At 43.8% G+C, this 27,538-nt stretch overlaps 1 protein-coding gene across 1 annotated transcript; it reads right to left on the bottom strand.

The window, feature by feature from the left end:
- Nucleotides 1–457: 457 nt before the first annotated feature.
- Nucleotides 458–26,376, bottom strand: CCDC65 (coiled-coil domain containing 65). Its single transcript, XM_018561878.1, has 8 exons — nt 26,218–26,376; nt 20,527–20,694; nt 19,190–19,359; nt 13,559–13,697; nt 10,396–10,593; nt 8,806–9,024; nt 2,733–2,885; nt 458–785 (listed from the first exon to the last, which is right to left on the bottom strand). The coding sequence occupies exons 1-8, from the start codon at nt 26,356–26,358 to the stop codon at nt 468–470; spliced, it is 1,506 nt and encodes a 501-aa protein (XP_018417380.1). The 5' UTR covers nt 26,359–26,376; the 3' UTR covers nt 458–467.
- Between the last annotated feature and the right edge of the window lie 1,162 nt (nt 26,377–27,538).

The following is a 27,538-nucleotide window of genomic DNA, read 5'->3' as shown; positions in this document are numbered from 1 at the left end:
GTATCCCAATGGAAACGCGTGACAAAAACGCCCCAAAGAAGCTCCTGTACTTCTTTGGGTTTAGGACGTTTTGTAGCGTGTTCATGCGGCCTGTAATACACCCAGATGTGAACCATACCCATAGGAAATAATGGGATTTTGGTGGTTGAGCGTTTTGCAGAGCGTTCGAACGCGCTACAAAACGCCCAGGTGTGAACCGGGCCTAAACCTCAGCAGCCACCCTTGGTTCTCCACCAATAACCAAGCTGTACATGTTTGGCTTGTAGCTTTGTGTTTTTACATACATAAGGGTAACACGTAGATATATCTACTCGCTTTTGATAAGAGTGTATGTGATCTTTGCCTCCTTCCACAGAATATTGTGCAAGATAAAATACATTACATCAGTTTTATTACAAGAAAAAAGGACACTGTGCTAAGAATGCAGAACATTTGGAGTTACACCAGATGCTATGGCATCTAGCAAGTTATAGTGTGCGGCTGACTACATGAGCAGCTTCAATAACATTATGCACTGGGCGCTGGACCCTCTTGTCAGTGACAGGGACTTGTGGGGGAACTTTCTGCTGCAAGCTGCTGCGGTTGTTGAGAATCAGCAGCGGGTTCTGCTGGCTGAGAACCTCATCGCTGACAGAGATGCCATCCAGGTATTGCTTGAGCAAAACGCGCAGCTTCTGGTTATCCTGGGACAGGACAGTTTTCTCACGTTCCAGTGCCCAGCGTTCCAGCAGAACCTTATTGTACCTCTTCCAAAACTGGTCCAATGTAATATAGTCTTGCATTAGCTGCAAGGGAGGAATACAGATAATATAAGCAAACAATATATTCAGCAAAAAGATTTTGATTAGATGTTGGTGGGCAGAAGCAATCATTGGATTCTCTAAATACTTTGGCAGAGTTCCTGCCTCCATGTCTGATATAGCTACTGCAAACAGCCCTATATCAATCACTGTAATGTATAACAAACAAGTATTCTAGTAGCAGACATGAGAGCTGTAATAATTATGGCTGTGAAAGGTGAACAGACCAGTGACCTCTTGTTTAGACATTTTGCCCTTGGAATCAGTAACATAGTAGGTGAGGTTGAATAAAGACCAAGGTCCATCAAGTTCAAACTATGTAAGTGTGTCTGTGTGTATACATATACAGTATAAATATTAGGGATGCACCAATACCGATACTAGTATTGGTATTGGTGCATCACTATCGGTATCTAGTATTGGTATCGGTGCCGATGGCGAGTACTAGTAATCGCCCAAATGCTCCGATGCCTAGCCCGATACTTCCGTTATCAGGAAGCCGGGCAGCGTGTCATTACACACTGCCCGGCTTCTGGATTGGCCGGGAAGCAGCTCCATGCTCCCTCGTCACTTCAAAAAAAGTCCCCACCCATACATACACACATGCAAACATGCATCAGGTTCGCATACGTGCGGAAACAACGATTGCGCCCATTACTCCGCACATGTTACATACCACCGCGAACGAAGCAGTGTGAGCAATAATTTTAGGGCCATTAATTACTGATAACACTAAACTGATGAGCGCTAAAAGGCTTTTCAAGTGTCACCTATGGCCAATTTTGGGTATGGTAGTTTTTTGCAATTTCACGGGCGCACGCAATTTTAAGGCTTGACATGTTTGGTGTCTATTTACACGACGTGACCCCGACTTTTATATTTTACCAAAAAATTGGGTAATAATAAATGTTTTATAACATAATGTTAAAATTTATTTTATTTTTTTCAAAATGTTCGGTAATTTTTCCTAAATATAGCAAAAAATAAAACCTCCAGTGGTGATTAAATACCATCAAAAGAAAGCTCTATGTGTCCCCAAAAAATGGTATGAAATTTATTTCAGTACAGCGTTGCATGACGGAATAAATTTCAGTCAAAGTACCGCAGCGTTGAACACTGAAAAATGGCCTGGACAGGAAGGGGGTGTAAACACCTGGTCAGCAATTGGTTAAAAGAGAACTACAGTGTTTTTCCCCACAGTTCTCTTTAGGGTCATGGGAGGACATATACTAACCTCCTCCCGTGACCCAGTAGCTCAGTATATAGTGAGCTATTGCCCGCAATATACTGAGAGCGCCGCAGCCGGGACACATTCCGACATTACTGTCTGGATCCACCCAGCTGCATGAGTGACAGCTGGCTCTGCCTATCTAGAAGCAGAGCCAGCTGTACCCGCCCCCTCCCCGTCTGTTCCCCTACTCAGCGCTGGAGGATCGGAGGGGGGAATCCCTGCAGCGAGTGGGTACTGGCAGTCACTGCTCTCTGCAGGGAGATGATCGGAAAGTGAGTGAGCGATGGTATGTGTTCGCTCACTTCCCGATCTATTGAGGTTGGCTCTAACTATGAGGATGAGTGGAAATCATTCATCTTTAATATAGTTCACCTTTTCATAGTTCTCCATGAAGTTATTAAAGATGCAAGCTTTCAGGATGCCTTAGGTCCCTTCTTGTTATAATACATTATTATTATACAGTTCAGTGACTGATCACCCTGCTCATAGGAAGCAGATAGTTGGGAATGATCGTTTTGAGGGGAAGTGGGGGCCTATTAAGTGACACAAGGGAAAGTTGGAAGAAAGATTGTAGGACATTAGAATAGAGAACAGTAAGAAGATTGATTCTGCTCAAGGGGAGACCTTCTCTGCATAGCTATTTCTGTTTAATTGTGTCTAGAGTTGGGCTTTAAACTGAATGTTTTCATCACAATGCTTACCAGTGCCAGCTGCTCAGAAGGCTTCTCCATGCTGGCTTTTTCTGCCTCCTCTTTGTCCGCATCACTGAGGGTTGAGGGGTAAAATGGAAGAACTTTCTCTTCCTCAGTTTCCAGCTTTCTACACATCTCTGCCACCCGAATGATCTGCTCACCCTGTGTACAGAATACATGACATGCCCATTACTTTCAGTAATTTGCATATTAAACATCTTAATGCAAGACAACATGACATTGAGTTTCTAATATTGACAATGTGCAACGCAGATGGAAAAGGGAAAGCCATTAGGCTATCAAGTAGTTGCAATGAAAATTGCCTTCAAGGAAAGGCTGCCCCGGCTACTACGGCATTTCCAAATGATGTCCACTGAACATATAGCCTGACCTTTTTTAGGGCCTGTGTTGATGGGTTTTTGTTTGCTGCAAGCAGCTTTTGCATTCTATACGAGTCTATGGGAATGCAAAATCGCTGATGACAGCTATTAATTTAAAGGGGACAGTCTGCTGAACAGTTATACTATAAGCTGATGGTCGCTAAAGCGACCATCAGCTTATAGTAGAACTGTAAATGCCAGGTCCGTATGGCATACTGACCTGGCCAGCTGGAAGCACTTTTGTAGGTCCGTATGCCATACGTCCTTGGCAGCGAAAGGGTTAAAGCAGGTCAACTGTAAGTCAGAAGAAGGTCAAATACATCGGTCAATAAATTCTGAATGATCTCGAAAGCATCTTAAAGTGATGTCAAACTGATGCCATAGACACAAGCTCAAAGCTCATTGGGCCTTAGTGCTGCAGATGTAGAAATGTAAGATCTCTGCAGACATTATCTATCTAGTTGATGAAATTGGACCTTTTACTTGAGATACAGGCAGTCCCCGGGTTACATACAAGATAGGTAGAAACAGGGACACCGGCACTCAAATTGCAATTTAAATACGTCTCTTTATATACGTGGGTGCAGCATATCACACTAAAGCTAAGTTTCGGGGTCACGCAGGATCCCCTTCCTCAGGCAAAAACATGTTGCGAAACGTTGCTTTAGTATGATATGCTGCACCCAAGTCAATAAACAGATTATTTACATTGCAATTGGAGTGCCGGTGTCCCTGTTTCTACATATGCATTTAACTGTTGCCACCTGTTGACTACCGCAGCACCCATCCTTTCTTTCGTGGAACAAGCGATGGGTTCATGAACTTTTACATACAAGATAGGGATTGTAGGTTTGTACTTAAGTTGAATTTGTATGTAAGTCGGAACAGGTACATTTTTTAAGTGTAACTCCAGCCAAAAAACATTTTTTTCCCGTTTTGGATAGCATAGGGAAGGGTCACGTTTGTTTTGCTGTCTGTTCCCCTTGTTCAGAAGATTATAATATAATTTTTTTTAAACTTTTATTTCCAATAGCAGGCTGGGTATGGCTCCCAGCCTGCAGATGAAGAGGAGGCTGGGGGGCGGGGCAGAGGAGCAGTGGCCGGACCGGGGGAGCAGAGGAGCAGCGGCCGGACCGGAGGAGCAGCGGCCGGACCGGGGGAAGAGGAGGAGCGGACGGACTGGGGAAAGAGGAGCAGACAGACCGGGGGAAGAGGAGCAGACGGACCGGGAGAAGAGGAGGTGCGGATGGACCGGGAGAAGAGGAGGAACCGGCCTGGACAGCAGCGGAGGTACGGGGGGCAGCGGAGGAATGCAGCAGTCTGTGTCCCCGCTGCCTCCGCCAACACAGGCGGGGAGAGCAGCGGGGATTTGAAGGGACACAGGCCGCTGCAGCCACAGTTCTCCTAAATGTACCGGCAGCCGTCGGCGCCGGTACATACACCTATCACTCAGTGTCACCGACTTTACTGCAGTTTATTGTAGAAAGTTTTTTTACAATGAACTGCAGTAAAGTCTGTGACACTGAGTGATAGCTGTATGTAGTTGTGTCGCGAACCTCGATTCGTAAGTACGGGTTGTCCGTAAGTCGGACGTCCGTAAGTCGGGAACTGCCTGTATACTGAAATTATAACAGCCACACGTTCAGCTCTAATGCTGCAAAGTACTGTAACTTATATAATAAAAGAGACATTAGGTAAACTGACCTAATGGTGATCTTGAAGTGACATTAAAGGCAAAACTTTTTTTCCACCCCCCAATGCTAATGTAAGGACTTGCCTTAAATGACGCCTCCTTATCCAATTATCCTCTTTTTTCCTGTAGTTTTCAGGAGTTCCTCCAGCGCCAGTATCGGTCTCCGATCCAGAGCTGACTCCTCTCTCTTCCTGGCGCTTCCTGTCCCACGGAGTCTGTGAGGTTGCAAGCTGCCTCCATTCACTTACCTTGCGTCCCTCCTCGTCTCCCGGGCCGAAGATCTGAACTGCGCATGCGCTGCCCCAAGATCCTTTGCGGCTGCCTGAGAATCTTCAGATGTTCAGATGGGAGCGCGTGGCAAAGACACAGGTAAGTTTAAACCTATTTGTTAACTTTAAAAAAAAAAATGTTTTTGTATATATTTACTGCTTGCTAGCAGTAGATATATGCAAAATAAATGTGAGGGTTTAAATATCCTTTAATCAAGCGCAGTCCTTGCTTGGCAGAAGTAAAAGAATATGTTGAACTGATGGGGAGTTTTGACACCACAGCTAGGCCCAGGCTTTCATAAGAGAGAGCCATAGGTCAGCTCTGATTTGCTAAGAGCAATCATATCAAACCACTTGCAATCAGAAGAACAAGCAGAAAGCCCCCCTGCTCCCCAATCTTCTATACAGCATTAGAACTGCTCACTATAGGCAGCTGTAACACTGCGCAAGTAAACCGAGCTACAGGGTCTGCTGTAGCGGATGCCAGTAATTCAGATGAAGAATTTGTAGGTTTTATTACAGAAATGAAACCAGCCAGGAGAGGCAGACAGGAGGATACATGTAATGCATTATAATGGTGGCTACCTTTTGATTCTCCTATCTTACAGTAATCAGCTGGCTATCAGGATATGTATGTTCACGTCTGGACAGAGTCCTGCCTACTGTACAGCATCATATGAAGAAAACTGGCCCTGGCAGGAGCACATATATACTATACTAACATATACTAACCACACAGACCGGAAGCTACACTCACAGTTACTTATTGTGATATTAAAGTCAAAAGGTTTTTAAACTATTTCAAATGCTAATTAAATAACTTACAATGGATGCAGCTTCTTAATGTTTAAAACTTTCCTGCAGAATCAGCTGGATCTCTGAACAGTGGCCCTGACATCCATTTAGGGTGGCTCCTTTCCCTTGCAGGGTCCTATGGAGCCAACCTTGTGTGTTAGTAAGCTGTATATGTCTCCACAAACACACAGGCACAGCAAGAAACTCCACTCCCGACCTCCCTGCTCCTTCTTCCTCCCTTCTCTCTTCTCCATGCGAATACGGACAGCTGGTGGAGACTGTGTTCTCCCTTGTAATCTTGTACCGGACAGGAAACCCAGGGAAGCGGAGCTAGGAAAGTTGGAGCCAGCTGTTTGGAAACATGATGACTAGATGACTGTAAGTGCTTGGGATTTAGGCCCCATTCACACTGAGCGACGAGCGATATTGAGCGACTTTTTCCTATTGGACTGTATGCAATCAGGAGCAAAATTGCTCGAAATCGCTCGAAAAAAGGGTCATGTGGGAGCTACAAGCGATATTGAGCGACGAGATGTGAACAGCTCCATTGAAATGGATTGGAGAAGCTACATAGAGCGATATCGCGTGGACATATGAGCGATATCGCTGCAAAAATCGCTCGATAAATTGCTGAGTGTGAATGGGGCCTTATACCAAGAGCACGGTTGCTGCAGCAGCCACACTGGGAGACACACTGGGGGCTTCAGCTGCCATTCTGATGTGCTGGACTTCTGGTGTGTCCTGTTGCCTTTAAAGGAGAACTATGGGGTCAGGGCTTTTCCCCATAGTTCTCCTAAGGCCCCATTCACACTGCTCGATTCGCAAATCGCACGTTTGTCGCGCGATTTGCATTTTGCGCGATTTGTCGCACGATATCGCGCAAATGCTTGCATTGAGCAAGTGAGAATCGCGGCAAAGTCCGCTCCAAAAAGGGTCCTGCTGTAGCGACACACGACCCGCGACAGCAGGACCCTTTGCCCCATTGCAAAGCATTGAAGAGCAATATCGCGCGGTAAATAGCCGCGATATCGCGGGAATTACCGTGCGATAAATCGCTCAATGTGAACGGGGCCTTAGGGTAACGGGAGGACACAAACTAGCGTCTTCCCATTACCCTAAGTTCAGTATACCGCGAGCTACAGCTCACGGTATACTGAGACGACAGGGCGGATCTCGACATCGATGTCGAGATCCGCCCAGCTGCGTGAGTGACAGCTGGCTCTGCCTATCTAGAGGCAGAGCCAGCTGTACCCGCCCCCTCCCCCGTCCGTTACGCCAGTCAGCGCTGGCAGATCGGAGCGGGGAGAGCGGGGAGAGGGGAATCCAGCCCCTCCCCTGTCACGGCAGAGAGCCGTGACAGGATCGAGAGGTGAGCGAACCCGGTATGTGTTCGCTCACCTCCCGATCTACTGAGCCGACCTGTGACAGTCTCATTGTCACAGGTCGGCTAGAACTATGAGGTTGGGCTACCCCCTGGCAAATCTGTACCCAATTCGTCCTTTGCTATATATGCTCCAAGATTGAGGCTCTCATAGATTAGAGTTAGGACCACACTCCACAGAGGGGCATTGACGAGGGCGTGTGGCTTCCACATATTTTGCAAAAGTTGTGCAACTAAAATCTCTGTTTTTAAGCGTATTTATTTGCAGGCTGGCTGGTGAGTGTGCTGGGAAATTTTTGCTTTTGCACTGTGTAAAGCCCTTCCATGTGCACCTTGCTTTAAAGCTAGTTATGAATTGATGAGTGCGTTTGCCATTTGTTTCACTCATATATGCGATAGCAATAATGTTAAGTGTAAAAGAAAAATTCAAAGTCACATATAAAAAAAATTAAAAATGCAAAAGAAATGTAAAGTCCCCTGCCCCCATGTACACACACACATACAAACACAAACTTTGGGTGCGCCTATGTGCGAAAACAACGATTACGCCACACATGTTACATATCAACGCAAACGCCAGCATAGGGCCATCAATCACTGTTAACTCTAAACTAATGAACAGTAAAAGCTTTAAATAGTCGCCTATGGGAAATTTTGGGTATTGTAGTTTTTTGCGATTTCACAGGCACGCACAATTTTTATGTTTTATATTGTACCAACAAATTGGGTATTATATTCTGTTTCTGTGCACTACATTTCATTTATTCTGAATGTATTTTATCCTAAAAAATACTGCTTTGATAAAACTTTGTGCAACATAAATATTGCAACTAGCATTTTTTTATTCTACAGGGGCTCTGCTTTCAAAAATATATAACTGTTTGGGGTATACTAACCTCCTCCTGTGACCCAAAGCTCAGTATATAGCGGGCTATTAACTGAGAGCGCCGCAGCCGGGATGGATCCTGACAATACTGTCTGGATCCACCCAGCTGCGTGAGTGACAGCTGGCTCTACCTATCTAGAGGCGGACCCAGCTGTGCCCGCCCCCTCCCATGTTCGTTCCTCCACTCAGCGCTGGACGATCCGCGAGGGGAGGGAAGGAATCCCTGCGGGGAGCTGGGACTGACAGTCACCGCTCACTGCAGGGAGACGATCGAGAAGTGAGCGGATTGGCTGCATGTCTCTGCTCACTCCCCGATCAATAGAGCCGAACTGTGACAACTTCTTTGTCACAGGACGGCTCTAACTATGAGGATGAGTGGAAATCGCTCACCTCATAGTTCTCCTTTAAGCTTTGAAAATGAAAGCTAGAAGCTGAAATGTTGCCATGCACAGCTGCTCCAGATTTTGTCTGGTCCAGTCTTCACAAATTCCCCTCTGTGTATTTTGATGAAAGACTAACAATAAAACTGATTTCTTTTTGCATGATGCAACTATGTCTTATACAGTTTCAATGGGAAGCTCAGCTGATCACAAAATCTATGCAATGCTATGTAAGTATGTATGATTCAGTACTACTTTTCTTATACCACGTTATAGAATAGAATACACAGGTAGGTACCTTGTCTATTACTCTCTGCAGTTCTTTCAGGGCAGCGTTGCTCTGTACAGTGAGGGTGGTGAGACGACTGTGTTCAGCAGCCCTGGCCTGATTCATGTGCTGTTTCACTTTCTGGAACTGTTTATGCACAACTTTTTTATCCTCCCGCAGCCGCCGGTTCTGTTCTTCATTCTCACGAGCGTGAGCCGAAATCTTGTTTCTAAGGGTGTTTATTGATTCCTGAATAATACAACACACATCATAAAATGTTTCCATTTCTAACAGAATAGTCATGGCAGAAAAGCCACACTTCTCTATCAGACAATTGCTTTAGATTGGTGTGTAGCAAGCACAGAAAATTATATTTTTTTGGCTGGCTTTTATTAAGCTTTTACACTCTCTCCAGGCTATTGCCGCACAGGGAAGGTTTATGAAACGGTCAACTTGGTGTCAACCAAGTGATGTCAGGACTATAGGACAGAAACCTGAAGGCTGTGTTAATCTGAGTTTCTGCATCTCCCCTCTGCTGCCGCAGCCATGAGATGTCTGGGGTCAGGTAGGAGATAAGAAAGACAACAGAACATAAGTGTCACCCGTGGAAGGAAACAATACAAATAAATAGTGGGTCACATTGCTGGTTTTGACTATTAAAGTTGCACTATTGTAGTCATTTAAGAATGGATATTTAGATTATTACAAATGTTCATTCATAACTGGTGTACAAAGCAGAAGCTTTAATGGAGAATTAGGACAAACTAGTAAATATTAATTTGGAAGTGCTATGTGAAAGTGACACTAACCTCAGGAGTTAAATCTTACAATTACATTCAAGTATCTTATGAACAAAAATGTATCTTATTTGTGTATCACTCGGCTGTAGATCCTCAAATCATCTCTGAATTGGTGCTGACACTCTCCTTCCTTCTGGAGGGTGGCTACTTTTGTTCCCCATGGTCCATGTGTGTGTTGTAAAGTAGTCACCGCTCCAAGCTCGCTTCTGTGATAGACTACAATCTCCTGTTTGGTTTACTAATTTGTATTGAGATTGTAGTCCGCCACAGGAGCGAGCTTGGAGAAGTGGCTACATTACAACACACACAGGGACCATGGGGAACAAAAGTAGCCACCCTCCAGAAGGACAGTGTCAGCACCAATTCGGAGATGATTTGAGGTTCTACAGCCGAGTGGTACATTTTTGTTCATAGGTAAATGATAACTGCACATTCTTCTTTTGTGAATATGTGTGCATCTATTATTTGATTTTTAAAAGGTGGACTTTGCCTTTAAATATCTTCTTTGTTGGAGGCACTTTTGGTTACATATTTATTCCACGGACAGAGTTGGATTAGGGTGACTTTGATAGCTTTTTTATCTATAGGCACTGCAGCCCTTTGCACAGAGATTATCCATTGCAACTAGAAAAGGCAAAAAATAGTTGGAGGGGCCAGATGGGTCACATAGTGAAAAAGATTGAAGAAGGAGAAAGAAAGGCAATGAAAGGTAACAGAGGATGGAAGAATGGAAACCGTTGTGCCAGAGACAGAAAAAAGTGAACAAGGTGAACATTGACTTTCATACTCAATAAAGGACCTAATGGGTCATGGTGATTACCTGGATCTTCTGAAGCTTTTTCATCTGGTATGCAATTTCTTTTGCACTTTTCTCATCTTTTGCTTTTAAGATTTCAAAGGCGATCTTGCGGTCTTCTGTCGCGTTCAAGTAGTTTTTCTGAGCTTGTTGAACTTGTTTCCAGAGGTCTTCTATTGTGGTCTCCAGAATCACACGTAGGGAATGTTTCTCCTCCAAACTCTGCCAGACAGTGAGCCAATGTGAGCAAACAGCATGCGATTTCCCTTTTTCTAGTTATTAGAACAGATAAAACTGTGGCTGTTGTGTGCCCTGAATTAATAACTAATGTTCTGCTGGACACTGATGAGTTAAATCCATACTGGCTTCTTACATGGTTTTTGGTTTTACATTAAAGGAGAACTATGAGGTGAGTGAAAATCACTCAGCCTCATAGTTCTAGCCATCCTGTGACAATGAAACTGTCCCAGGTCACTCACGGCTCCCTGCAGGGATCCCCCCGTCCGATCCTCCAGCGCTGACTGGCGGAACGGACGGGGAGGGGGTCGGTACAGATGGCTCTGCCTCTAGATAGGCAGAGCCAGCTGTCACTCACGCAGCTGGGTGGATTAAGACAGTAATGTCGGGATTTGCTCTGGCGTCTCAGTATTCCATGAGCTGTAGCTCGCAGTATACTGAGCTTTGGGTGATGGGAGGACGCTAGTTTGTGTCCTCCCGTTAGCCTTAGGAGAATTATGGGGAAAAACACTTCCCCCATAGTTCTCCTTTAATGAAATGTCATGGCTCTACTACCTCCACAACCATTATAAACCTGAACAAGATTGTTACTGTCTGCTCCCCTTACCAAATTACCCATAAAATAGAATGGATAGAATATCCAGCAGCAAGTGTGTGATAGCCTTGTACAACCTGTGTCAGATGAGGGCCTTATAATGCATGTGAACTGACTAAGTCCTTCAGAAACTGCCTTGGCAACACGTGTTTTCCTATCAGGTGCCACATGTGTTGTGTAGATTTTTCAGGACAGAGCTGATGGGCCTAACCAACAGAATCTATTATTACATATTGTACAGGAAAAAGCAGTTACATTTCCATAGGCTGGAACAGCTCACCAAATGTGCTGTCTGTGAGTTTCCTAATTAAGACAAAGAAACACATTTTTTTCCAGTAAGCAAGCAACAAATTGTGATGACTGTTGAACTGCATAAATATTGGAACCGACGTGCAAACACTAGACTCTTGAAACACTTTCTCTTGATCCCAAATTAGAAGTATCTAAACCCCTATGGACTAATGTCTTTATTCAACCTCAAATACTATGTAACTATGTAAACAGCAGTCACCTGCTGGACTTGTGGGCTCATCAACAAAACATCAAAGAAGGAAGGGGCCCATCTGATGACCCAAGAATGTATCTACCCTCCTTCTTTTCACTACCCCAATGCCAACATCAAGGGTACCAACTTACCGTAGGGATTTACACATCATGTTCTATAAGCTCTACTACAGTACATTTGTCTAATACATTTCAAACAATAAACAAAAAGCCAACAGATTCTATTTCCTAACAAATCAGCTCTTTAGCGTCCCATAGGTGTGAGATGACAGAGTCAAGCTTGAAAGTGTAAGTGCTGTTAAATTTGCTGACCTTAAGGAGTTTGAATTGTGCCTACATCCAACTATGGCCCTGCTGACCTAGCAAGTTTGTGTGACTGGAGAGGGCAGGAGGAACATAGAAACACGTTTTAACAGGTACTGGAGGCACCACTTATGGTGGAACAATAGTGATAAAGACAGAATATTTGACCCGCCTAATTGCCCGTTCATCATTTAGACCCCTGATATTTCCCTTTTAAAATAGAAAAAGAGATTGAGAACATTTCTGTGTCCCCTGTTATCAATGAACAGTAATCCTCTGAGTGTTCCTGTTCATTGATAACATGAGAATATTGTTTGTTTACTATAACTACAATTATGAATGAATGGGGGTGATGTAGATCACTCCCATTCATTCATAATTGAGGATATAGTTAACATACCATATTCTCAATTATGTACACACACTCAGCGATCACTGAGTGTGTGTACCTTGCTTTTCTCTCTGACACGCTGTCACAGGAGGCTGATCGAGCGGTGTAGAGAGGAAAGCCCAGCCTCCTGTGACAGCGCTGTCTCCGCCCGCCCACTGCTCTGCCGGACTGTGATAGGAGGCTGAGCGGTGTGGGAGGAGAGACGCCGGCCGCTCACAGCGCTCTCGTCCTGCAGCGCTCGGCCGGCTGTATCGGCCGAAACATGGCTCTTTCAGCATTATGCCAAAAGTGCCATTTTCGGCCGATATGTTTCGGCGCCGATATATCGGTGCATCCCTAATTATAACTCTTCCTTATATCAAATATGTGACAGTGGCATAGTAACAGCAAAATAGTGTGGTGGCACACAGGACTAAAGCAGGTCCTAAAGTGACACTAAACTCAGCAGTTAAATCCTAATAGTTAAGGTACTTTAATGATTAACAAAACTTGCCCTTATTTGTGTCACTCAGCTGTAAATACTCAAATCATCTCTGAATTGGTGCTGACACTGTCCTTCCTTCTGGAGGGCGACTACTTTTGTTGCCCATGGTCCCTGTGTGTTGTAAAGTAGCCACCACTTCAAGCTCACTCCCATGATGGACTACAATCTTACATTTAGTTCCGTTAGGAAGGACAGTGTCCGCACCAATTCAGAGATGATTTGAGGATCTACAGCCGAGTGATACACAAATAAGATACATTTTTGTTAATAGTTCAGGTGTTTGATTGCATATTTAAGATTTAACTCCCGAGTTTAGTGTCAATTTAAATATGACCACTGCAAAACACATTAAAACATATACAGGGTGATTCACAAAAGGGTGAAGAGTTTGTAGAAGGCAGGAGAAGGGAACAATCTAGGACAACATCGCTGATTTGGAAAAATTCTCCAATTCAGCTCACCCTCCAGTTCCGCTATGTTGTCCTAGATTGCTCACTTCTCCTTCCTTCTCCAAACTCTTCACCCTTTTGTGAATAACCCTGTTAATGTTGCCAAAGCCAAATATAGTGTCCAACCTAATGGAGCTCCTTCTTCATTATGTTTTTTACAGATTTAAAGCACTAGATGACTGGTGTACTTTAGAAAAACTAGTGCAGGAAGTCCCTGTAATTACCTTGTTTTTTATCTCATCTCTCATACTCTGAAATTCCAGCTTAGCTTCACTCTCACTCTCCAGTGTGTTCTGTTCCATGGCTAGCATCACATTCTGCAAATACAGCATCTCTTTGTCTTCTTGCTCCATGATCATCTTTCTGATAAAGAAATAAGTAAAATGCATTTACATGCTAGGAAAGGTCATGTTATCTGTCATATCTGTTGGTCTGCCTTTCTCTCATCCTTATTACAGGAGTGCAAAAGACCCGGCATATACCATCCTGGTATAACATCAGCATTGTAATGGCGATACTCACTATAGTTTTTTTTTAGAATGCAATCAAAGCTTACATGCTAAAATCCCCTTTATGTAGTGAGTGCTGCCTCCTGTCTGCCCATCACTTTCAACAACTTCCTGGATTCCCAGTGTGCCTTGCATCTCTTTCCCTGCTGCTTGATGTGATGCAGTCTCAATTTCTCAGGACTACATATCCCATCGTGCATTGCTTCCAGCAAGCAATGATAATGTTACATTGTTCAGACACTGAGTAAAACTGTGTCACTGCATTGGGGAAATACATCATATTGGCATCTTCAAGAAGTTTACACACTTCTAGATCGATAAGGCTATTAGTAGTAGGATAGAACTTATGGAAATTCCCCTTTTTGACCAGATTCCCAAGCAGAACGTGACCCACACAATTAACTGTCTTCAACACAGTTACTTTTAAGGCATGCCAACTGTCTAGGTTACCAGTATGCTTATTTCATCTCTCAACTGAACTTCTGAAACCTTAAATGGCCGGTGTTATAGTTGATCACATGTGCCGCACCATGGCTACTGCATTCCAAATAGAGGCCAAGATGGCACCTTCCCTGGCTGTAAAGAATAAAAGGTGTACAGCAGTTCTGCTTTGAATATTATTCATGCCTAGCAAAGATTTTTAAGCATGGTCCTTCCTTACATCTAATTATTAACTGCCAAGTGTTCCAGTTCCCTGACGGGCTGTGTCTTAATAAATATGAGTTAAAACTGCTAAGTGTTTTTTAAAGTTTTTATTTTATTTTATTATAAATAATATGTTTGGTAAAGTTGTCTTTGTTAAAAGAAACATTTTATTTGTATTCAGAGTAAACCCATTGTAAAACCAAATGGACTATTTACAAACACAGGGGAATGAGACCCTAAAGTGTTCAACCAAAACTTTTTTCTTAGTTTTGCAATAAATTGAGGAAGGATTGAAACCCCTGTTGGGTGTTTACTGCTATCCAGGCATCTAATTCTCCTCACTTACTCTCCTAGTGACAAAGGTTTTGTCTGTGGAGGTTCTCATTCATCCAGGTCATGGTATATCTGTAAGAAATAAGTCAAGGCAACTGGATTGCTGTATTTTGTCTTAAAAATGTTTCACTGGTCATCCAACCAGCTTTCTCAACTCTGAATTGAGAAAGCTGGTTGGATGACCAGTGAAACATCTTCAGGAAAAAAATACAGCGAGTCCAGTTGCCTTTACCTTTTTTTTTTTACAAAGGTTTTACCAGAAAGGTAATGAGGGAAAATAATCAACAGACAGCAATAAAACGTTGACAGAGGTTCTAGCCTCCCACTTAGTCTACTAAAGAACTGTCCTTTTTTCTGTCTGTGTTGATGGTGTTGGATAAACATGTCAGCAATACAACTAGCATTTATAGAAGTGGAGGTCAGCAATGGCAGCCTCCATTTTCTCTCAGTACAGGTTTCCTCTAGGGTATTTGACTAGAAAGTGCTCCATTGGAGTTTGCCATAATGTCTTCATTTGTACATGATATTAACACATTGTAGCCAACATACCTGGAAAACAAACCCCTTCAGCACAGAGCTGTCTGCTCTTCCCTCCGTCGCTCATGATACCATCTTCACCTGGTCTTCTCCTGGGTGCAGCGTCTTTGGCCTCTTGATTGGTTGGGCCCCGATGACGTAACTCCAGCACATGCTGGGTCTGTGTACTGAGCTGCACATGCGCGGCTCAGTGCACAGAAAACAAATTGCAACAGGCAGGTGGAAGCATTTTTGGCACAAGACACTTGCACAGTCTCTTCTGCTATAGAAAAATAAATGCTTCTCAGCATTTTTTTTTCTATAAATACTTTACTTCCACTTTAAGCCCAACTCAAGGCAAAATAAAAAGGTAGGGCCTTGGCAGGGGTTCAGCGCAAATTGCAGCAATACTTACCCCCCTCTATTACGCTCTCCCCACTCGTATTCCCCTTGGAACTTGGGGAAGATGAGGGAGTGTAGCAATTACATGGCTGCCACAAAAAAAAACTGTATCTGCCATTCAGACTTATCACCGAATCAATAGGCCCATAGCTAAATATAAAAAATGCTCTGGTCCATAAGGGGTATATGGGGTAAGTAACTGCCACAATTTGCCATCAACACTTCAGGAACATATGGAGAATTCATAAAAACTGAAGCAGACAGAATCTGGAGTTGTTGTGCATGGCAACCAATTAGCTTCTCTGTTTCATTTTCAAAGCTTTACTGAACAAACTGAAAAGAGAAGCCAATTGGTTGCCATGTGCAACTGCTGCAGATTGTGTCTGCTCCAGTTTTTATTAATTCCCTTCATTATCTTTAACTGCCTCCGGGCCGGCCGTAGTAAAAAAACGGCCGGCCGGGAGCTCTCTAGATCTGAGCGGGCGTCGTTAGACGTCCGCTCAGACAGCCCCCCTCGTGCGCGCCGCTCGTCGCGCGTGAGCGGGAAATGGCCGTTATTTAAAAACAGGCAGCGATACAAGCGATCCGCCGGCTGTAGAGCCGGTGGATCGCGTGTATGTGGTGCCGATCGGTCCCCTCTCAGCAAGTTAACAAAATTACAATTTCACCCCACCACAAGTTTGTAGCAAGTTATCCTTGCTACCTGGGTAAACGTCAGTCAAAGTACTGCAGTGCTGAACACTGAAAAATGGCCTGGTCAGGAAGGGGGTCTAAACACCTGGTCTTGAAGTGGTTAAAGGAGAACTATGGGGTCAGGGCTTTTCCCCATAGTTCTCCTTAGGGTAACGGGAGGACACAAACTAGCGTCCTCCCGTCACCCTAGGCTCAGTATACCGCGAGTCGGTCAGTCAGCGATGGCGGATCGGAGCGGGGAGGGGGGAATCCAGCCCCTTCCCTGTCACGGCAGAGAGCCGTGACAGGATCGAGAGGTGAGTGAACGCCGGGATGTGTTCGCTCACCTCCGATCTACTGAGCCGACCTGTGACAGTCTCATTGTCACAGGACGGCTAGAACTATGAGGTGAGTGAAAAGCACTCACCTCATAGTTCTCCTTTAACAAATGAATGCCGTTATCTACTATGAAAGCCTCTGTGCATGTGCCTTGATTTCCACTTTTGATTCCAGATGTATGCAGTTGATATTTTTCTCCAGTAGATGTCACAGCATGCATTCCAGTGTGTTTACCTCTTGACCACAGAACCGCATTTCTCAGCCTATAACTTTTACACGGAAAAATCAATCTGTCATAACCATAAAATGTTTTAAGAAAACATTACCATGTTAAGACCACAACGTTGGCCATCAATAACAAGTCTATTTACCTTTATTGCAGTGTAGTGGATTTATATTGCTTTGCTCTAAAACGTTGATTACTATAATGCAGCTTTCCAGCAGTGCCCAGTATAACTCAGTCTAAATGCTATACAGCTCCGGGGCTATGCTAAAGTCAGCAAGTCCAATCTATTTACCTAAGTATGATATTTTGCCGCCAGATCGCGCAAACTGGATCATGTGGAACTGTAGCCTCTTCCAACATGATTTTATAATGTGCAATTTTCCTCTCTTGCTGCAGTGGGCTCACAGAGGAAGGCAGCACTTTGTACTGTAACCATTGAACAGGGCAGCATCTCTACAGGCTCATGTTTACAGCCCAGCTTCCCATATCTCTGGCATTACTGATCAATTTTTAAATGCAATTACTACTAATGTTAAAGGAGAACTATGAGATGAGTGATTTCCACTCACCTCATAGTTCTAGCCGACCTGTGACAATGAGACTGTCACAGGTCGGCTCAGTAGATCGGGAGGTGAGCGAACACATACCGGGTTCGCTCACCTCTCGATCCTGGTCACGGCTCTCTGCCGTGACAGGGAGAGGGGCTGGATTCCCCTCTCCCCGCTCCGATCTGCCAGCGCTGACTGGCGGAACGGACGGGGAGGGGGCGGGTACAGCTGGCTCTGCCTCTAGATAGGCAGAGCCAGCTGTCACTTACACAGCTGGGCGGATCCCGATGTCCATGTCGGGATCCGCTCCGGCGTCTCAGTATACCGCGAGCTGTAGCTTGCGGTATACGGAGCTTAGGGTAACGGGAGGACGCTAGTTTGTGTCCTCCCGTTACCCTAAGGAGAACTATGGGGAAAAACACTGACCCCATAGTTCTCCTTTAAACATAATCTAGGGTTAAAAACGAAAAATAAATATGTATTTCTAAGTTGCATTTCCATACGTTCTATCCCACTCCTAATAACCATATTTATCCAGAAGTTTGTAAACGTACTTATTGAAGATGCCCATAGGATGTACTTCTTCAATGCAGAGCAATTCGCCCTGTGAATATTCCCTTTCTTGCGTCACCGATCTCGCAAAGCCTGCTGCCCAAACTACAACTTCGATACCCCCACAGTGAATACAGGAAACGCCCACAATGTACCATCGTCATTGCTTGCTGGAAGCAATGCATAATGGAATATATAGTCTTGGGAAATTGAGGCTGTATCACATCAGGCAGCATGGAAAAAGTACACAATGGGAATATATAGTACTGGTTTGTAGGCAGGGCCATGTATGGAGTACAGAGCAGTTATTTTATTATGCACTGTACATTTAACATTGTGCCACTAAAATGGCACATTAGAGGCTGCGATGTTGTAAAGGCAGAGCCGTCCCATAATGAGGCAGCCTGAGGCGGTTGCCTCAGGTGACATCTCATTGGGTCATATGGGACCTGCCGGCCCCCTTCCCAGCCAGAGCATCCCAGGTTGCTAAGAGCTCTTAGCAACCTGTACGGTTTGGGCGGTGTCCCGCCCAGCTCACTGACGCCACAGGTTGCCAGGAGGTGAGCGTGATGCTCTGGCACGGTGATAATGTAATCATGTGTATATACTACACTACATGGTAGTATACATTATGTGCTGAGATTTTGAAATTCTAACACTTGCAGAGCATTCATTTCCTGCTTTGAAAGGGCAAAATGACTTCAGTTTGCCAAAGCAATGCACACTGGGATTGCCTTGTCATCAGCCGAGCATTGATGGGAAATCTCATCTGTAATCTCAAGAGATCTCAAGGAAAGGAATTTTCCTCCCCTGAGATGATGTGCATGGTCACATGTCCTAGTCACATGTCTACTCACAAGTGCCAGAGTTTCAGGAAGTAAATGGAAAGCTAGTAATCTGTCCTTAGTAAACATTGCCACTGTCAGAAGACTGGGGAAGAAAAGAGAAATAAGGTATGTAAAGAATACAAAGCCGGCAATGATCTAGAAGTATGTGTTTGTAGGTTGTCATTACTAAACATGTCTAAAGGTGTGTTTGTTATTATTTTAAAGATATGGGTAAAGGTCTGCTTTAGGAAATATAATACCATCTGTTTGCTAGCAATTCACAAACCGTTCTGTATCAAATTCCTGCAATACAGTATCCAATTCTTGCTGATATTCTTCCTGTAGCAGATCAAGACGTTCCCTTTGAAGCTCCAATAGCTGGTCGATGTTCTGGAGGTGACTACGCAAGGCATGTGTGTATTGCTCATCTGCCTCCTCTACATCCTTTATTAGAGACTACAAACAAAGAATCAGATTTACTGTTAAATAAAATACTGCATACACTGTACGATCTATACAGTTTGCCTTACTAGTTTGTTAAGGTTTAAAAATCAGCCAGCTCTATACTGCTAACTAGCCTTTTACTTTTTCTAGACACTTGAACACCTGATACATAAAAAAAACATCCCTACAAAAGAAGCAAGAGGATGGCTTCCAAGTAAAGCAAACGTTCTAATACCCTTAAAATAAAACTGTGCTTCTCCCATGCAGGCTAGAACAGCGTTTCTCAACCTTTTTTTCAATCACGGCACCCTTTAAAAGGTATGCAAAATCTCAAGGCACCCCAGTCTAAAATGTAAAAAACATAAATGCAAAAAATGATGCATGGTCCCTCCCTAAAATCCATACCAGAACCTTATTCTAGATAGAGGTCTGGTATGGATTTTAAGGGGAGAGCCCAAACAAAACCCCATAAAAAGGACATGGTGTTCTCCGTTTCACATCAGAGTCCCCCCTTTCACATCAAAAGCCCCTCCCCTTCACTTAAGAAGTACTCCCTTTACCAGCCCACCTGCACCATGATGCTGTGTGAAAATTTGAGGCACCGCTGACAAAGCCAGATGGCACCCCAGAATGCCGTGGGCCCCTGGTTGAGAAAGGCTGGTCTACAGCAACAGGTTTGAAGCTGGCCCTTCAGCGGTTTGGTCCTACCTTGCCTTATCTATCCTGCTCTTCCATTTGTACAGTCAAAGTGACATAATGGTATTTGCAGGACTGGAAAGCGTGTCCCCTTTCTTCCATGTGACAATACTGCTGTCTGGTAACTGCCTACACACACACAGCCCAGTCACATGGGGGAGGAAAAGGGGCCTCAGCCCCTATGTAGCTCAAAGTTGCTACTTGGGCTACTTCTCCTCGCTCTTGTGTGCAAGCAGAGCACCAAGGGGGCAAAAGGAAAGCAAGAGAAATGTAAGCAACTGACATTAAAGTGAACCTATTTCTGCCTTCCTTGGGTAAATCACAGGTTCACTTTAAGATTCTAAGCATTTTTTTTTTAATCGTTTAATTTACATGACCCCCTGAACTTTCCAAGGTAAGCAATGTTCACATTTTAGTTTGTTGAAAGGTAGAATAGGTGCGATTCTCCTGCTTACAGATTTTGCCCAGAGATGAGCTGCTCACCTTGACGACGCTGTTCTTGCAATCCACGACTCTCTCAAAGGTCTGACTGAGTATCTCTATATCTTTACGTAACTCCTTGGCCTTCACCTCCCGCAGCACTGCACGCCATTGAACATTTAGCTTGTTTAGGTTAATGCTGCTAGTGTGCTCCTCTTTAGCAAGCTTAACCTATGCAAGGGGGCAGAAATCCAAATGTTCACACTTTAAAATGTTATCATTTCCAAGAAGAATAAACATTATAAGCACATAGATCATTTACAGTAAAGAAGTCTTTCGAAGAGAAATCATCAGACATTATATTATGTATGTGAAAAATGCGATGCAAACTTTTTCAGAACCAAGGGTAGTTTTGGGCTCTCAGTGCCGAAAATATTCAAATAAAATACATTACGTCAAGTGCCTTTTTTCCTCCCGAACAATAAAGCACATTCTTAAAGCTTAACTCTATCTAACAAATAGAGGATGTTAGTTCAGTGTCTGTTTGTTTATACAGTCCGTGTGCCCATTGCACTCAGAGCCGCTGCTCCAAAAATGGAAGGTGGGTGCAGCAGGTGTCATCTGACAAAATATAAGTAAAGGATGGACACTCCAAAGCAAGTTCAGTACATGTTTATAAACAGTGTCGGTGTCCATCCTTTACTTATGTTTGTTTATACAGACACTGAACTAACAACCTCCGTTTTCTGTCTAAATAAAGCTGTGGAATCCAATAGAGACCAGGGTTAAACCCAGTGCATTCAATAATCAGCACTCAGTAACAGACCTGCTCTGACACTCTATTCCTCTTAATGCAAGTCTATGTGAGAACACTTGTGATGAGGGTTGTGGCTGTTAGGGCTCATTCAGATGGGCAATTAGGCTGCTGCATTCGGGTGCTGTTAAAAGCTGCATTTGGACACAGCAACACTCTGTGCTATGACCGCCTACACGCTGGATGATTATGTGTAGCCAGTTTGTATGTGGCCAGAACCACTGGCCCTGGATGCAAACTGCATACAAGGCTGCACAGAGGCCCTAATGGCATTATAACCGCTCGTATAAGGGTCCCCACACACCTTACGATTATCGTACGATAATCGCGGGAAATCCCGCGATCGTACGATGATCGTAAGGTGTGTGGAAGCCGTGCGACCTCTACTACTGTAAGTTCGCACGACTTTAAACTTACGGACATGTTTGAAAACCCGCCGAGCATCGTACGATGTTCGGCGGGTTTGTGGCATGTCCGTACGATAACAGCCGCACGGGCCGGTGTGCGCAAGCGCACACTGCCCGTTCGGCATTGCGGTCATCGGAACCCCGCCCCTCAGGGGGCGTGGCTTGCGATCATCGCAAGTACGATCTGCCTATGCAACATAAGCAGATCGTACGTTTTTTTAAGTACCTTACAACCATCGCAAGACAAAAGTCTTGCGATGGTTGTAAGGTGTGTGCCCAGCCTAAGCAGCACTGGCCATTGATTTGTACAGGGTATGCAGCTGCCGGTTGCGGCTGTTTATATGCATGTGTGCATGGGGCTAAAGTTTATCCACTGCAGATTCTTGTCAGCAGAAAAGCTAGTTGCCCCTGTTAATGAGCCTTTACTTAGCTATGTCAGCATAGAGCACTGGAGAGGGAGTGGAAAAAGTGGCATTTTCACAGAGAGAAAAAGGTATTTTTAAGGCCTTTCCTGGTAAAAATCAGTCACATATTATAACATGCGGGAGTACAGGACTACAAATTAAAAAAAAGGTGTGAGGCTTCAACCCTCTCCCTACATAACCCTTAACCTAACCCCTAAAATAAGCTATTAACCCCTAAACTTCCCCCTACCACTTATCACAGAATCTAACAATTAACCTGACCCCTAAAATAAGCTTTTAACCTCTAATCTTCCCCCTATCACTTATCACAGAATCTAACATTCAACCCCTAAAAAGAGCCCTTAGCACTTAACCTCCCTCAAAACACATAACCACTGCATGTTGGGGGAAACAAGCGATTGGACATGTTAGAAAACCATCCAGTTGCTACTATTGTCTCCTAATGAGCCCGCTCTGATTTCTTCCTCCCCTTAACTCCTTAAAGTCCTTGGAGTATTCTGCAGATATAGGAAGATATTCTACTTTTAGGGCAGGTTGGATCATGACCATCCTCTCTGGGCACATTTAGGAATATAGCCTATTAGTTAGCTATTGGTTCTAAAGCTAGCTCACCATACATGTTGCAAAATGGCTGTACAATCTTATTACAATCTGAGATTAACCAAAACGATGTAATACAAAATGATTATAAACAAAATGATCCAATCACTTTGTATCTTATTAGGTATGTCCTTGCACTACATAGTTGTTGGTAGGTCTAAAGGAGATTGTACAGTCATATCATGTGTGGTGAATCTGATGTTTATTTCTAACTTCTTAACGTTCACTTTGACCTCACTGCTGCTGCACACAGATTTAGGAGCATATGAGGAAGAATACATATCACATGATCACAAGTGGCTGCAGTGCCATGCAGACGCAGTGTAACAGCCTGCTGAATTTGAATTAGATATTTATACAGCGGAGTGGACTTCTGGCTTTGAATAGTGACAATATTTCGTAGATAGTATTAGCAATGTATTGATTATTCCCTAGGGTTGTTTTTCAAATAAGAGCCATTATGATTTGTTTGTGTTATTAACTACTTAGGAGAATGTCTATAGTAATTTGTAATACAGCTTCATCATACAGCACTCTGCAAATGTTATGAAATGACATATGCACCAATCAGCCATAATATTATGACCACTGAGAGGTGACATGAATAACATTGATTATCTCTTTACAATGGCACCTGGAAGTGGGTGGGATAAGCAGCAAGTGAACATTTTGTCCCTAAAGTTGATGTGTTGGAAGAGAAGAATTGGGCAAGTGTAAGGATTTGAGCAACTTTGACAAAGGCCAAATTGTGATAGCTAGAAGACTGGGTCAAAGCAACTCCAAAACTGCAGCTACAGTGGGATGTTCCCATCTGCCGTAGTCAGGACCTACCAAAACTGGTCCAAAGAAAAGCGATGAACGGGCGACAGGGTCATGGGCTGCCAAGGCTCATTGATGCATGTGAGGAGCGAAGGCTGGCCTGTGTAGTTCGATCCAATAGAAGAGTTACTTTAGCTTATATTGCTAAAAAAGCTACTGCTGGTTCCAAAAGAAAGCTGTCTAAACACACAGTACAATGCAGTTTGGGGCCGTGTAGCAGCAGACCGCTCAGGGTGCCCATCCTGAGCCATGTCCACCGACAATAGTACCTATTGGCACATGAGCATCGGAACTGGACCACGGAGCAACGGAAGCAGGTGGCCTGGTCTGATTAATCACATTTTCTTTTTGATCATGTGGGTGGCCAGGAGTGTGTGTCACTTACCTGGGGAAGAGATGGCACCAGAATGCACTATAGGAAGAATGCAAGCCGGTGGAGGCAGTGTGATGCTTGGGGCAATGTTCTGCTGGGAAACCTTAGGTCCTGCCATTCATGTGGATGTTACTTTGACACGTACCACCTACCTAAACATTATCGCTGAGCAAGTGCGCGCCTTCATGGAAACGGTATCCCCTGATGGCAGTAGCCTTTTTCAGCATGATAATGCGCCCTGGCACACTGCAAAAATTATTCAAGAATGGTTTGAGGAACACGACTATGAGTTCAAGGTGTTGACTTGCTCTCCAAATTCTCCACATCTCAATCCAATAGAGCATCTGTGGGAAGTTCTGGAAAAACAAGCCGATCTATGAGAGGCCCCACCTTGCATCTTACAAGACGTAGAGGATTAGCTACTGATGGCTTGGTGCCAGATACCACAGCATATTTTCAGAGGTCTAGTGGAGTCTATGCCTTGATGGGTCAGGGCTGTTTTTGTGGCAAAAGGGGGACCTACTCAATATTAAGCGGGTGGTCATAATTGTTATGGCTGATTGTTGTAAGTTACAGCCCATTACAGCCCAGTAAGGTACATAGATGGATCCAGCAATACATTTATTTAGCAATGCTACTATGCAAACAGCGTGGAGCCTCGGGATGGTTACAGCTATTGCAGCTATTGCACATGGCAACAATGATTGATAGGTGACGTTAAGATGAACAAGGCGCTCAGTCATCTGAATAAAAAGACATCAAGCCTTCTGCAAGGACAGCATACACAAATGTATGAATATTGCCTCATAAGCAATGCTGTCCGGCAAGACTTTCTAACAAAAATACATCAATTAGCTGAACTGCATAGAATGAACTAGAGTGAAACAAAGCAAGATACAAAGCACTAGCCTCCCATAATAGAAAGTGAATTAATAATTCAGGCTAATTATTTAATGATGTTCTTTCGAATTTTTCAATACTACATGATTAAAAAATGCATTATGACACAGAAATGCAGACTATGCTGGAAATACTTTGTCATTTTTTTCCAAATACAAAATTATTGGAAACGTAATGTATAAAAACCAGAGGAACGGAAAGCAAAGGGATGGTCTACAGAAAACCAATCACAGTTTAGCTGAGATGTAGGGCTTGTTCCCACCAGCCAGCTGTGCTGAATGCATGGTGGCTGGTATGCGCTGGAAGGGAATGGTGATGATGAGACAACCCCAGCTAAAACTTTATGACAATGTCACAAGTAACTTCTATTTTTTTATTTTTATAATAAGTGGGTCACATCATCAATTCTGGAAACACAAAGACCAACAATGGCCATCAACAGGTTAAACAAGAAAACGGAAATACAAAGATAATACAGAATCGCCTTGCAGACTGCTTAATAAACAAATTGGTCAAGCAACAGAAATATGTAACGAACTGAGAAAGGCAGTAAAATGTTGGTACCGAATTTCTTGGTCTTATCGGACATCAACAGCTGCAAACCTCATTAAAAATGGAAGGGCAAGGAAACCGGGTAGGGCAAACAAACATGGGCAAGGAAACAAAGTTACCGAGCCGGCATAATGGAGAAGATTGTAAGAACATTTTATGTAGAACCACCGGGGTTCAATACCACCTGGTGGATAATTTGCAATGAGATTCTTGAATTTTATCAGAGATTGACAACTTATGCGCCAGAAGAAGGATATAATCTATGTGAAAGCAAGCTTCCCAAATTGTCTTCATGCCACCTAATGTAAGCAGACAGACAGGACTAGTTTACATCTCGGATAAGAGAGTAGGCTTATAACAGAATATGTTGTAGAGGAGAAGACCCCATACATAGTATCTCAAAAGGAACCAGGTAGCGAGACAAAAGATCCTTGTGCGAAAAAGACTGTAGAAAGTGGGAGAGTTGCCTGATCCACCAGGGGTCCAACACATTTCCAAAAGAGTCTCCCAATTCAGGGTGCGACCGACCACCTGTGAGAAAGTGAAGGGCCCGGAATGTTCCCAAACAGAGAGAAATGGAGTGTCTTCAAGACCAGGCAAAATGGGGGTTAGAGGAGGTGGAAGGTAGAAGATTTTATAAATGCAAAAAGTTTCTGTAGCGGGCGGCAAGGAGACATTAAGAGCCTCATGCTGTATTTTTTACAGATATACCATGACCTGGATGAATGAGAACCTTCACAGACAGCTGCTGCTAGAGCACACGTATGATGGTCAGTGCCACTGAAGCACTCTGTATTAAACGTGTACTTGTTGAATTAGGATTTATATGAACAGTAAAGAAAAATGTAGTTCCCCTTCACTTACCTTGAGAAACTGCATCAACATGTCATGTTTCTTCTTATTCTGCTCCTCCTCTGCCAGCATCTTCTGCTGCATATACAATAGCCGCTCTTCTTCAGTCATGCGGCTTAATTTGCCTGATTTTTTTCTGCCCTTCTTTGGCATGGCTGCTGATTCTAATAGAAAAATGAAAAGAACGGTAATTACCAACAAAGTGTTAAATTATGAGGGATAGTAATATCATAATGCTGCTTTATGTAACTTAGGTGAAGCAGACACCTTTGTTAGGAAATAATGCGAGTGTCTCAGTGGTCTCAATGCTTATTAAAAGATGTGTATTTTTAAACCCAAATGTGTTACTGAAATTAACTATTTGCCTGATTGTCTGCAGATGAATAAAGTGTGGAGCATATTCAGAGGGCCAGAGCAGTGTGTGTTTTAAAGTAAGGCACGAATTTCAAGGACACTGTGCTGCTTTGCATACAAATGGATCACTTTTTTCTGGCAAAAGTATAGACGGTTCATAGAAATTAGGACAGCTATGCAATGGTCACATGATCATTTGCACTCGCAATGGTTAAGCTGGCCATACACTTTACAACCATCGCACGACTTTCGTTGTGCGATGGTTGCAAGGTCATTAAAATTTCGTACGACCTGCCCATCTTGGACAGGCAGATCGTACTTGCGATCATCGCAAGCCCTCCTCGCTGAGGGGAGGGCTTGCCGATGATTGCAATGCTAAGCGGGCAGTGTGCGCATGCGCACACCGGCCCGTGCGGCTTTCGTCTTCCGAGCACGCTACCAACCCGCCGAAAATCGTACAGGTTTCCCAGCGTGCTAGGAAGACGAAAGTCGTACGACCTTACAGTAGATGCGGTCGCACGCTGCCCATACACCTGCCGATTATCGTACGATCGCGGGATCACCCACAACTATCGTGCGATAATCGGCAGGTGTATGGGCACCTTCATTCACTGTACAGTATTCAAGCTCAAAAGTTTTTTTTTCCTGTTCCAAACCCCCGTGCCATAAAAGTCAGGTGCCAATGGGTTTGAGATTACTCAATGCCATGTCATGTTCACAGCTCCATACGCAGTGGCGTACCTCACACAGCTGACACCCAGGACCTATTCATTTTTACACACATACTCCTCTATACATCAAAATAATTTTTTGTTATTTTTAGCTATTACTACTAAAATGAACAGTAGTAGTAATAATAAAATGGAATAAATACTAACAATGTACAGAAACTAATGGTGACAGTAAATGTTTTAGATATGATCATGCTGGAGAAAAATACACTGCAAGACCCGAATAATGGCAGAACACGTGGATAATA

This window comes from Nanorana parkeri, unplaced genomic scaffold, assembly GCF_000935625.1.
Source record: "Nanorana parkeri isolate BGI_ZX_2015 unplaced genomic scaffold, ASM93562v1 scaffold549, whole genome shotgun sequence".
Lineage (NCBI taxonomy): Eukaryota > Metazoa > Chordata > Amphibia > Anura > Dicroglossidae > Nanorana > Nanorana parkeri.
This window is presented reverse-complemented; position numbering and strand designations above follow the sequence as displayed.

Bases quoted from the DNA above. Each gene is read 5' to 3' on its own strand.
- CCDC65 (XM_018561878.1), bottom strand. From the start codon at position 26,358: ATGCCAAAGAAGGGCAGAAAAAAATCAGGCAAATTAAGCCGCATGACT. The intron at 13,698-19,189 runs GTTTGTGAATTG...TTTCTTTATCAG, and splicing joins CAGGAATTTGATACAGAACG to AAAGATGATCATGGAGCAAG. The intron at 9,025-10,395 runs GTAATCACCATG...TGTATTATTCAG, and splicing joins AAAAGCTTCAGAAGATCCAG to GAATCAATAAACACCCTTAG.